General features: G+C 45.9%; 1 protein-coding gene across 1 annotated transcript; it reads right to left on the bottom strand.

The window, feature by feature from the left end:
• Nucleotides 1–8153: 8153 nt before the first annotated feature.
• On the bottom strand, nt 8154–11425 carry LOC133419641 (high choriolytic enzyme 1-like). Its single transcript, XM_061708966.1, has 10 exons — nt 11345–11425; nt 11145–11245; nt 11010–11040; nt 10868–10918; nt 10461–10592; nt 9814–9934; nt 9346–9524; nt 9133–9214; nt 8876–9000; nt 8154–8769 (listed from the first exon to the last, which is right to left on the bottom strand). Coding segments are annotated over exons 2-10 (777 nt in total). The 5' UTR covers nt 11199–11245; nt 11345–11425; the 3' UTR covers nt 8154–8767.
• Nucleotides 11426–13052: the final 1627 nt, after the last annotated feature.

Here is a 13052-nt window from a genome sequence, read left to right as displayed (position 1 = left end):
TTGGTTGCAGATCCTTTCGTGTTAAAAAAAACGTATTTGTGGATTGAGTCACGTCAGGGGAGTCTCAAAAGTCACACGCAAATCCAGCACAGCTCACAGACAAAAAAAAATGTTTGTAAATCAGGTTATAAGTGTGTGTGCAACAAAAATACATTTGTGTACAGTGTATCTTGTCCTACGCACGTGTGAATTGTTCTGTGCATTTGTGAATCGGTCTGTGCATTTGTGAATTTTGTCCTGTGCATTTGTGGTCGGCCTGTGCATTTGTGGATCGGTCTGTGCATTTGTGAATTTTGTCCTGTGCATTTGTGGATCGGCGTGTGCATTTGTGAATTATGAGACTGTTCTAGCTCCATAGTAGTAAGCTGAGGGTTTCACCTCCTGCTCCATCCTCCTCTCACTTATGAACGAGACCCCAAGATACTGGAACTCAACGTTTGAGAGGCAACAACTCACACCCAACCTGCACAAGAACAATCCACCCTTTCAAAATAAAACAGTTAAAGACATTACTGAATGTTCGTCTGATGCTGAAATTCACGATGACAAACAAGTGATGAAGACAATTGGGCCAATATGGGGATCTGCATCTCACGCGGGACGCCTCACCGACTACTCAACATCAAACCAGACAAAAAGACAACATGCTCTCTTTGAGAAGAGATTCTTCTAAATCCTTTAATTTAAAATGTTCTGTTGTCTTTTCACCTTTAAAAGCCTAATATAGTATTATTTGAATTTGAAAAGAATAGAATTAGAATAGAATAGAAATTCTTTCTTTACAGGAGCAAAATATATAAACTATGCATTACAAAATCATAAAGTACAAGAAAAAAAACTCAATTTGAAAATAGTTTTTTTAAAACACTGTACTGACATTTACAGTTTAGGGCATCCATCTGTGTTGTCGTCAGCACATTTGTTCTTCATGGTTCTTACACACAAGTCAATGATTCACTTCAGGAAATGAGATTTTCTGATGGTTTAATTGGTCAGACTGATTTAACTGTGTATTGATAACTTCCTAAAAAGGATTGTTTTTCTTGCTTTGTGTTCGGTCTTTATCATCCATCCATGACAAGTAATGGATGTTCCCTTAGATGGATGGATGGATGGATGGATGGATGGATGGATGGATGGATGGATAGATTTAACATTGAATCAATCATAAAATGCTATATTTATCATTCACTACACTTCTTGATTTTAGATTTCCTTTACTAAATCCATTCAAAACAAAAACAAAGAAAAAAACATGTCTTATATATATATATACATATACATATATATCCATTTTTATTTTTATTTTTTTTTGGGGGGGGGGGGCAACCCGCCACCCGCGAGACCAGAGGCCGACAAGGAAGAACACGGAACCCAGGCCACCAGCAACCCCACAGAGGGGAGAAGAGGGCGGGAGGAAACCCCCCGCCAGCGCCCCCCCCCCCCCCCCCCCCCCCCAGCGGCAGCCTATAACAAAAATAAAGAAGCCGCAGACAAAACAGACTCACATTTAAAAAAAAAAGTTAGTTAGTTAGTAAAGTGTTAAAATGAGGAAGCTAAAGACAAGGACTGGAGGGAAAGATGACACATGTTTGACGTCCTCTGGTGTTTTTCGTCATCCTACTTTGATTTTAGCCTTTGCAGCCAAAATTGCTGATCTGCATGTTTTACACTAAGACAGTTATAATCTGCTACTGTGAATTTGCCCTGAATGTTATTGGCATATTTCAAGCACTTCTGACAAAGCTGGCACAACGATACTATACAGCAAGAACCAAAAATTATTTTTAGGGAGTTTTTAATTTCACAAAGTTTTAACTAAATCATCAGACATACTCAGTTGCTGAGCTGAATCATTATGTGTGTAATGAGTTACCACAAACTTCAGACAGAGGCGGTTCAGGCTACATTTACTAGTTTGCTCCATCATGAAGTTGAATATTCGACATCATTAACTTTTTTATTACCTTCCAACACCATCCATTCACCTGTCAATCAACCGGAATCACTTGAATCACGTATGACTGCACAGATTTTTTTTTTTCTTCATTTTTCACCTTACCCAATCACTTACATGGAGGTTTTGATGTTAGGGATGAAATACAATTTATTTGTAAGCAGTTTGTGTTGTCTGGCCTGGGATCAGTCTACCCCTGCAACCTCTGCAGTCGCAGGTTGATCCCGCCCCCCTCCTCTCCTCGCCTCTTCTGACACATGTATGACTCTCAACAGCAGGTTAATTGTCACCCTGTCACTGTGACAGTCGCCCACATTGCCCGTAGCACAAACCGGCTCTGATCTGCTTTAATATAGAACGATTGATAAATGATCCTTGGGTAACATAACTTTTAAGGATGAAAGGGTGGAGCGCTCTCTCCAGGACAGGGATTAGTCCTGCGTAAAGGTTCCAATCATCTCCTATGAACTATGATTAATGATTGGAAGAACAAGATCGCAAATGACAAGAGTCTGAGTTTATTCCACGTGGTGGCCAGACTCTCCCTTAGAGAGGAGGAGAGAGACTCAGACCAGAATCACTGCTCCTCTGCATCGAGAAGAGCCGGTTGAGGTGGATCAAGCATCTAGTAGCTAGTTAGCTAGTTAGCGTTACAGTAACGCCGTTAGTTTTGCTGTAACTAATACTCTAACGCATTACTTTTTAAATTCAGTAACACAGTTATCGTTACCAAACGGTGCGTTACTCCGTTATTTCTGGCTACAGTGAAGCCTTTTTTCCCCGCACGCGGAGACCAGAGGAAACGTAGTGTGGATGTGTGTGTGCTTTCAAAAACATGACGGTCATGGCGAGACCGCGGTGAAGTTAGTTTTACGTTGGATATTCGTTGGATATTCGACAGAAATGCCGCCCCAAGAGCGAATGTCTGTCGAATATCCAACATAAAAATAACTTCACTGCGGTCATGGAGAGCCGAGAGACGGCGCGTTTTGCAACGTGGAGATTATTGTCATTACAGTAATCCCTCGTTTTTTGCAGCAGTTACGTTCCAAAAAGAACCTGTGGTAAGTGAAATTCTTTTTACAATTAAAAAGGCTTCAAAATGCGGAGATCAGCACCGCCTCGCACGTATTCCACTGCTCTTCTGACTGAGCCGCTGCATCCCGACTCTAGCGTCTTTTTCTCCTAAAGCCGCGGTGCAGGTGTTTTTTTTTTCGAGAGAAGAAAATAGTTATAGGTCGTTTTGTCGCTGTTTTTTCTTCTGGGCAAAAAGATTCTTATAAACCGACATGCCACCATTGGTTATATTTGAGACTGTAATGAACGATTCATCAAAGAGTCCCGTTCCTGAGCTGCTGCTGAAGCTCATTGGCCGTTCTCAGCTTGTTGCTAAGCAACCAACGTTATTGACAAAGGAAGTGAAGAAGCGGGGAGACTGTTTAGCCAATCAGAATGCAGAACACAAGGGACAATGCAAATCCATACAAAACCTGCTGAAATGAAGGCTAGAGGGGCATTAATGGGAGCATTTAAAAACATTTTTTTATTTAAGAGAGGCTTTCAGCAAGGAGCGAGCCCGCACCTTGCGTCCTCACCGGTCTTACGACTGTGCCATTGACCTCCGCCCTGGCAGCGAACTCCCGGTCAGTCGCCTCTACAACCTTGCTCCCCCTGAGAAAGCGGCCATGGACAATTACATCTCTGACTGCCTGGCCGAGGGACTCATCCGTCCTTCACACTCCCCGGTGGGAGCAGGGTTTTTCTTCGTGAAAAAGAAGGATGAGTCTCTCCGGCCTTGCATTGACTTCCGTGGGCTCAACGCCATCACCATCCGGAACACCTACCCTCTCCCCCTCATGAGTTCCAACTTCGAGCCCCTCCTCGGGGCCACCATCTTCACAAAGTTGGACCTCCGGAACGCCTACCACCTGGTCCGGATTCGTGAGGGGGATGAGTGGAAAACGGCGTTCAAGACCCCCCGTGGCCACTACGAATACCTGGTCATGCCCTTCGGCCTCACCAACGCCCCCTCAGTGTTCCAGGCCCTAATGAATGATGTCCTTAGGGACATGTTGGACATCTTTGTGGTCCTCTACCTGGATGACATCCTGGTGTTCTCCAGGAATGCCGAGGAGCACGTCCAGCATGTTCGACTCGTCATCCAGCGCCTCCTGGTGAACCGCCTATTCATCAATCGTCATTTCATCATAGTTAGTGTTTAGTAAACCTCTAGCTGGTGTTGGTAAATCTCTAGGTAGTGTAAACTTTAGTGTGTCAGAGTCGCTCCTGTAGTTTCTTGTGCTGGCCCCCCCTTCTCCTCCCTTTTCTCTCTTTTGTCCATGTTGCAGCATCCTTTGCCGGACACCGGAACCTGCAGGTGGTCGTGGGTGGCTTGTAGCTTGCATTACGGAGCACAAGTCTTTCCCTGACCCTGCACCCCAACCTGGGACTTGCTGATTGGGCCGGAGCTTCGGGAGCTGCGTGCTGGCCTGCGGTCCCCACCCCTGGTCATGCCGTTGCTGGCCCCCCTTCTCCTCCCTTTTCTCTCTCTGCAGGTGGTCGTGGGTGGCTTGCAGCTTGCATTACGGAGCACAAGTCTTTCCCTGACCCTGCACCCCAACCTGGGACTTGCTGATTGGGCCGCAGCTTCGGGAGCTGCGTGCTGGCCTGCGGTCCCCACCCCTGGTCATCCCGTTGCTGGCCCCCCTTCTCCTCCCTTTTCTCTCTCTGCAGGTGGTCGTGGGTGGCTTGTAGCTTGCATTACGGAGCACAAGTCTTTCCCTGACCCTGCACCCCAACCTGGGACTTGCTGATTGGGCCGGAGCTTCGGGAGCTGCGTGCTGGCCTGCGGTCCCCACCCCTGGTCATCCCGTTGCTGCTTCCACCTGCCTGCTGTGCTGTTGCCGTCCCTGACCCACCAGTCTGGCCCTCGGCAGGAGGGTCCCCCCTTATGAGCCTGGTCCTGCTCAAGGTTTCTTCCCTCCTAAAGGGGAGTTTTTCCTTGCCACTGTTTGGCTTAAGGTTTTTCTCCCACTAGGGGAGTTTTTACCTGCCATTGTTTATGTAATAACTGCTCGGGGGTCATGTTCTGGGTATGGGTCTCTGGAAAGCGTCTAGAGACAACTCTGTTGTATTAGACGCTATATAAATAAAATTGAATTGAATTGAATCAAGGCTGAGAAGTGCACCTTCCATGCCCCCTCTGTGGAGTTCCTGGGGTTCATCGTGGAGGGTGGGCAGACTCGGCCTGACCCTAGAAAGATCCAGGCCATCGTCGAATGGAGCCAACCCACCACCCGGAAACAGCTGCAGTCCTTCCTCGGCTTCGCTAACTTTTACCGGCGATTCATTCAGGACTACAGTCGGGTGGCTGCCCCACTCACTGCCCTCACCTCCTCTCTGCGCCCCTTCCACTGGACATCTGCAGCCAGCGCTGCTTTCGCTGAGTTGAAGAGGCGCTTCACCTCGGCACCAGTCCTGGTCAACCCGGATCCTTCCAAGCCCTTCATCATCGAGGTGGATGCCTCGGACACTGGCGTTGGCGGCGTCCTGTCACAGCGGTCGGCAGACGAGAGGATGCACCCCTGTGCCTTCTTCTCCCGCCGCTATACCCCCGCTGAGGCCAATTATGACATCGGTAACCGGGAGCTGCTGGCTGTCGTGGAGGCATTCCAGGAGTGGCGTCATTGGCTGGAAGGCGCCCAGCATCCCGTCACCGTTCAGACCACAAGAACCTGACGTACATCAGGTCGGCCAGGCGGCTGAACTCGCGGCAGGCACGCTGGGCCCTGTTCCTCGGGCGATTTGACTTCTCCATCACGTTTCGCCCGGGGGCCCAGAACGCCAAGGCTGACTCCCTGTCGCGGCTTCATGCGGCAGGGGAGGAAGTGACCACTCCCGACACCATCCTTCCTTCCTCCCGGGTCATCGGCATGGTCACCATGGACCTCGAGACAGTGGTAAGAAGGGCCCAGCTTACCCAGCCCGACCCCTGGACGGGTCCACAGGGCCGTCTCTTCGTCCCAGATTCCGTCAGGACCCAGGTGATGCAATGGGGTCACGCCAGCCGCTTTGCCTGCCACCCTGGTATCCGACATACCCTGTCCTTCCTACGTCGGCGATTTTGGTGGTCCACCATGGCCAAGGACGTCAGGGAGTTTGTTTCTGCCTGTCCCACCTGCGCTCGCAGCAAGGCATCCCACCGACCACCGTCTGGCCTGCTGCAGCCTCTCCCTGTCCCCAGCCGGCCGTGGTCCCACGTCTCCGTGGATTTTGTTACTGGTCTCCCTCCAGCCCAGGGCAACACTGTCATCCTCACCATTGTGGACTGGTTTTCTAAGTCCGTGCGGTTGGTGGCCCTGGCAAAGCTACCGACGGCTGCGGAGACGGCAGACCTCCTCACCACCCATGTATTCCGTCTGTATGGGCTCCCCCAGGATGTCGTTTCTGACCGTGGGCCCCAGTTCACTTCCAAGGTGTGGCAGGCCTTCTGCTCAGGGATTGGGGCCACTGTCAGCCTCTCCTCTGGGTACCATCCTCAGACCAATGGGCAGGCTGAGAGGGCCAACCAAAGCCTTGAATCGGCACTCCGGTGCATGTCCTCCCTTCACCCATCATCCTGGAGCAAGGACTTACCCTGGGTTGAGTACTCCCTGAACACCATGGTCAATGACTCCACCGGTCGCTCACCCTTTGAGTGCTCCCTGGGTTACCAGCCTCCCCTACTGCCAGCTCAGGAGACTGAGGCATCGGTACCATCGGTGCAGGCTCACCTCCGTCATTGTCATAGGGTCTGGACCTCTGTGCGCACTGCCTTGCTCCGAGCCACCAGGAGTGCCATCCGACGCCGGTCTCCAGCCCCAGAGTACCAGACCGGCCAGCAGGTCTGGCTATCCACAGCTGATCTCGCTCTCAACGTCTCCTTCCGGAAACTGGCATCAAGATTCATCGGGCCCTACACCATTGACCGGGTCATCAACCCCGCTGCCGTCCGGCTGGTCCTCCCTCACTCCCTCCGACGTATCCACCCGGTGTTCCACGTCTCCCGGTTAAAGCCCTTTGTCACCAGTGACCTGTCACCCCCAGCCCCCCCACCGCCCCCTCCCCAGTTGGTGGATGGCCACCCCCAGTGGGCAGTGAGGAGGCTTCTGAAGGCCCGTCGCTGTGGCCGGGGTTTCCAGTACCTGGTCGACTGGGAGGGGTATGGACCGGAGGAGCGGAGCTGGATTCCCCGGTCCCAGATCATGTCTCCCGTTCTCCTCTGGGAGTTCTACCAGGCCCACCCGGCCGCCCCCGGCAGGTCGCCAGGAGTCTCCCGCTCGAGGGGGGGTCCTGTTACGGTGTCACCTCCACTCATTCCACCTAACACTCACCCTCCACAACAACCAGCCTGCCCCACCCCCACAGCTCGTGCACTGCGTGCTCTTCGCCGCAGGTGATGTGAGTTGTGGGTGATTGGGGAAGGAGCTTCCAGCCAGGTCTCAGCCACTCTCCTCATCAGATCCCTCTGTCTATTTAAACCCCGGTTTTCCAGTCATTCATCGCCAGATCTTCCCTAAGAATGGCCTGGCAAGTATCCTGTCTGTGTTTGTCGCATACATAGCTGCTCCTTATATGTTGACACTCCTGAAGCTACCTTTTGTGATTTTTTTGATAACTGCCTCCTTTTTGTTTGCTCCACAGTTTTTGCCCTCACCGTTGTGCTGCAGTCTGGCTTGACCCCTTACCCACCTACTCCACTCCTTCACCCTGCTGTCACCCCAGCCTGCCTTGGATCCAGCCCACCAGGCCTCAACCCTTTCCCCCCTAAACAGCAATAAAGGCCCTCCCGGGCATTAAACCAAATCTCTGCCATCCTGTGTCGTGCACTTGAGCCCAACGCCTACAGGGACATAACAACTGTCCCCTGTTCCTTTGTTGTCTTCATTCTAGTTTTACTCCTCACTGCTGTTTCACACTGGGGTCCAGTTACAGTTTATTTTTAATGCTCCCAGGACACCAGGCATGGACATCCATGAATGATCAATCACTTGTAAGAAACACAAACATTGAGCAGGATGTCCCAGGAAAACAATAGACCACTTCCACCTGCTGTTGAGCATTTAGTGTTTTATTGAACACTTATATACAGTATATATATATATATATATATATATATATATATATATATATATATATATACAGATGATTACAGAGTCATTGATTATTTGACAGAATCTGCTAAAAACACAGCATTTCAAGGATAAACAAGGAGATAAAATGTATGTACAACAATAACTTAATGATATAGTCAACAAGCGTGCACTTGTACGTTAACATAGTTTTCAGGTATTGTTCCTTATTAAGTAGTTCCGTCTGTTATTTACGTATGTAAAACTTTGACATTTTTTAACAACAAAATATGACATTTTTAGTGTATTGATTTGAATTTATAGGGGAAATCGGACTCATGACTGCATAACTTTACAACAAGTTCCTCCATCATGTCCAATTGGGAAAAAGAAAACATCAGCAGCTTAATCTTTTGATTTGTTCCCGCCGTTTGTTCCACTAGTATTGATTTTACTAAAATCATAATTTTTTTTCCTCCTGACCCCAACAGTTAAGATGTAATACCATCCTCGTCCAGCAGGATTTTTTTTTATAGTTAAATCAAACAGTCCTTTGATGGAAGATTCTGAGCAGAAAACACAGATGTGAAAGATTTTCTGCTGCTTGAAAAGAATTATTCTTGTTTTTAAACAGATCCGGGCCCTGTTGTAACGCTGACGAGCTGAGGTTTCTGGAGGATGACCCCTTCATGCAACCAAGTTCTGGTTGAGGAACAAATACAAAAGAAAAATAATTCAGTAAGCGTGAATCTTCTCAGAAGCAGTATGACAACAAAACAATCAATGAAAAATAAAGTTTTGAACTCACAGCATTTGTAAAGCTTGTTGACACGGGCAATGTCATTGGTGCTCATGTCTCTGGCGTTTCCAAAGATGAGGTTGGGATTGGCCTTGGAGATGATGGTGGGCTGTCCATTTTTGGAGAAGGCCGTGCTTTGGGAAGACAGACATGTCACTTGACAATACATAAACTGAGACGATTAAACTAATCAAGAATACTTGATTCAGCAAGAACTAGTTATCATGGCCAACCACACATGGAGAAACTCCCACTTAGAAACTCACTTGCTGTAATGCATGACAGAGTTGAAGTCGTACGGAGTCCCTAGGTTGTTGGTCTGCACCTTGTTGAAGTTGTGTTCTTTGCCTGCAAAGCAATTGAGTTCAGATAAAATCATTTAAATGTCTATTGTAAAAAACAATGCAGAAATGTGCTTCGTCATCAGTGGCTGTCAAGGCTGTCAAGAAAAAAAACAGACGTTTTGTGTGCAAGCTGACCTGGCTCAACGTTCTGGGTGAGGATCTGGATGTAGCTGTCTCTGTCAGAGCGGTTCTGCTCGTGGTGGTAGCCCAGAGCGTGGAGGACCTCGTGTTGGACCGTGCTCCGGTACAAACAGCCGTTCTTCATCAGGGAAACACTCTGCTTCCCGCCATTAAGGCCCAAATACGACCAACATCTGACGCACACAAACACACACAAAGACATCAGATACCGACAACGAGGCATTGTTCTGAGATTCACTGTCAAAAATTACATACTTAAACTAAAATTTGTATTTTTCAGCAACTACAAGATGCATTTGAATGAATCTGTTCCCAAAACTTGTGTGATTACAACATAGGTCTAAAATGAAATATTACATATTAACAGCCAGAGTAAAAGTTGATGGAAAAAAAGAAAAAAAAACAATCTGGTCAACTATGGGAGTGCTTATTTCTTGAGAAACAACTGGTGTATGTGTTTACCCATTTCCAGAGTAGAAGGAGAGGTAATCACGATGCCACCATCTCTTCCAGACGAAGCGAATGCAGGTGGACCGGTGGAAGGTCACCAGGCTGTTGACGATTATGCTATGCTCTGCGGCGGCTGCAAAGAAGATGAAGTTTGAAGATGATGAAGTTTTCCCGGGAAAATAAACCCATATACAAACGTATATATAAATATAATGGGGTAGAGATCAAGTGACTTCGCCATTGAAGAATAATCTTTTTTTCGTTCTTGAAATAGTTGTGAGTGTCTGTCTCAGTATGTTCAGGGCCATTATCCATCTGCACTGTGAAGCACTGTACAGAGGGTAGATTCCTGCACAGCACAGGATTCATCTAGACAACTCCTACCAGCTGTTGCATCACCAGTAAACACTAGTGAACCTGGTCCATCAGCAGCTATACATGCCCACACCATAACACTGCCTACACCATGTTTGAAGCACGATGTTGTCTGCTTTGAATCATGAGCTGTTTCTTTCCTTCTTCAAACTTTTCTTTTCCCATTAGTCTTTTTTAAAACTGTACCCAACTGTTAAATTTGGCACTCTTATGTAAGGCAGTTTTCACATGAACCAAGCACATGTCGCTGCTGCTTTCTGGGGTCAAACACCATAGTTGCTTACAGTATGATGAGGAGATGTGGATGGGCACATAGACATAGCGACTGCTTTTAGGCCACAAGCATCCTCCGGACGTGCAGGGGGAAGCATTTCTGCGTCTGCTTGGCATAATGTCATCGTACTGCAAAAGTGATTCTGCAGAACAACAAAAACACACACTTGAATGAAAATTTGAATGAAAACTTCCCATTTCTGATGGTCATTACAGTTTCTAGTTTAAAAAAACATGATTAAATTTAACATGTTAAATTTATCCATGTAAGTATTGTCCCTTTTTTTTCCCAGTAATTTTATTAGCAATCAGAAATATGAGCAAAAGACATTATAATCTTAGACAATCTTAGACAATAATATGACCGGTTCCTCAGATTTTACAAGATAAAAGTACGTATGCGAAACTCATGTCCTACTTGTGTTGGCATTGGCTTTCCTGAGGACATCTGACACATCCGGAGACTCATCTGAGAGAAAGAGATGATACAATTAGGTTAGTTTTAGAACAGATGTCACACCGGAAAGATGATATATTTCACATTTTATTATTCAACTCACCAATTTGGTTCTTAGCATCGATCGCTGCACTCTGCAACACAATCACATTAATTTTTAATACAGGGCTTTCTGTTGAACCTGACTTTTCCCTGTCTTCTTAACTCTTTCATCCAAACTTCACAGAGTCAGACTTACCAGACATACAGCTGCCATTGAGAGGATGAGGAGGAGGAGGAAAGCTGGAGTCATGGTGGCGGTCCTCTGCGGTTAAACTTCAGACCTAAATAAGTCAAAATCTGAACAGAGTTTATTCGTTAAGATTCATGTCCCACATGTGCCGAATGCTGAAATGAGTGGAGAAAAGACAAGATGAGAAGAGTGTGAGAGGAGTTTACCTGCTGTGCCAGGACTCTGCTGCTGGATGCAACAGGTGCTCACCTCCTCTCTGTATATACTGTAAGCACTTCAAACTGGGAGTGGCTTTGGATGTCTGGAGGCTAGTTTCTTTACATAACTTGACTTAACTTTACATAACTTAGTTTCTCTTACATAACTGAAAATCCTAACCCAACATGAATTTTCCTGGAAGTCACTATACCAAAAAAAACAAAAACAAATGCAGGACGTTTTATCATATTACTGCCCCTATAAATTCACATCAGTACATTATTGTTTTTATTAAAAAAATCTCAAACAAGTTTTAAAATAAATAACAGACAGTACTAATTAATCACTTTAATTAATACCGTAGAAAGGTTTATCACCATAGAGACAATAAAACACAGTTGTCATGAAAAGGTAAATAATTAATGGTTAATGCATTTAGTTTAAACACTTTTAACTCTTTAATTTCCTGTCCTGTTTGAAGGAGGATCTTCTGAAAATATAACACGTGTTACCATTTGTGGATTTTGTGTCTATATGTGTCCCTGTGAGAGACTGGATACCCATACAGGATGCAGAGAGCTGGAAAAGAGTCCAGCAGATCCCTGTCACCCTTAACAAGAAGAAGTGGATGAAGATAATGGAGGGTAGGAAAATTAAATAAAATAAAATAATGTGAAGATGATTTTTCTGCACTGACAGAATGGGGACCATTATTACCAAAGTACAGAGTGTCTTGTGTCTTTTTATTTTTTTTTTAAGGCTCATAAAAAAAACATTTTCCTGTCAGCATTTACCCGTCGGCATTTACCTGTCTGCATTTAACTGTCAACAGTCAAGACATACTTGAACAGTTCACAAGTATTCAAGTGTCATCAAGTCAATCATCTGGTGGAAAACGTGACATCATCATCACAATAGAAGTGCATGAACAAGTTAAATGTTTTTTTTTCCTTTTTTCCTAGTTCTTTGTTCCCCTAGATGGTAAAACCCCTATCTAGGGGCCTTCCTTTATAGAGTTTGTAGTTTCCATGCTTATTTACGTTTTTGTACTCTGGTTTCCTACCCGATCCAAAAATACGACTGTTGGACAAATAATGATTTTGGATTCTTAACTTAGACATAGAAGTGAATATGTGTGGTACATACCGTACAAACAGCATAATGATTGTATTACATGACAGTATAATTAAGTGTATATTTCCAGTCTGATGACCACTCTGTTGCTGCTGTAAATCCTTGTGAAGTGGATCACATGTTGATGTCTCACTCATTATTTTGATGCAGCTTGATGTAATCCATGTAGAGGAAGTGACTGACGATTGCTCCACTTTGCATTGATCTGGCTGTGAGAGGGTTTAGACTTCCTCTTTGGTAAGTACAATGCTTCATGAGCATTTGGCTTTGAATTGGGTTCTGAATAAATTAAATATCGGCATGTCAAAATAAGCAGCACTTCGCAACAACAACAACAAGACTAAATCTATAAATCAGGAACTGCATCATAATATATCCATCCTGAAACTCGAATACAACAAAGCATATTCAAATTAAACTGTCTCAGGAAATTATGCAATTGTGGTAAATCCCGTTCCATCAGCCCATGTCACTATAAGATACTCAATGTTCTTGTGACATCTAGTAGGAGCAAAAAGTCTTTGTCAACACGAGTTTGAATCAGGTGTACTTGCATGTAATCTTACATAACTAGTACGGTGT

Source organism: Cololabis saira, chromosome 2 (assembly GCF_033807715.1).
Source record: "Cololabis saira isolate AMF1-May2022 chromosome 2, fColSai1.1, whole genome shotgun sequence".
Classification (NCBI taxonomy): Eukaryota; Metazoa; Chordata; class Actinopteri; order Beloniformes; family Belonidae; genus Cololabis; species Cololabis saira.
The sequence above is the reverse complement of the archived record's forward strand: the minus strand, read 5'-3'. Positions and strand labels throughout refer to the sequence as shown.

Coding starts and splice junctions, on each gene's coding strand:
- LOC133419641 (XM_061708966.1), bottom strand. CDS start 11,198: ATGACTCCAGCTTTCCTCCTCCTCCTCATCCTCTCAATGGCAGCTGTA. Junction 10,919..11,009: donor CGATGCTAAGAACCAAATTG/GTGAGTTGAATA, acceptor TCTTTCTCTCAG/ATGAGTCTCCGGATGTGTCA. Junction 9,935..10,460: donor CCACATCTCCTCATCATACT/GTAAGCAACTAT, acceptor TCTTCTTTGCAG/CCGCCGCAGAGCATAGCATA.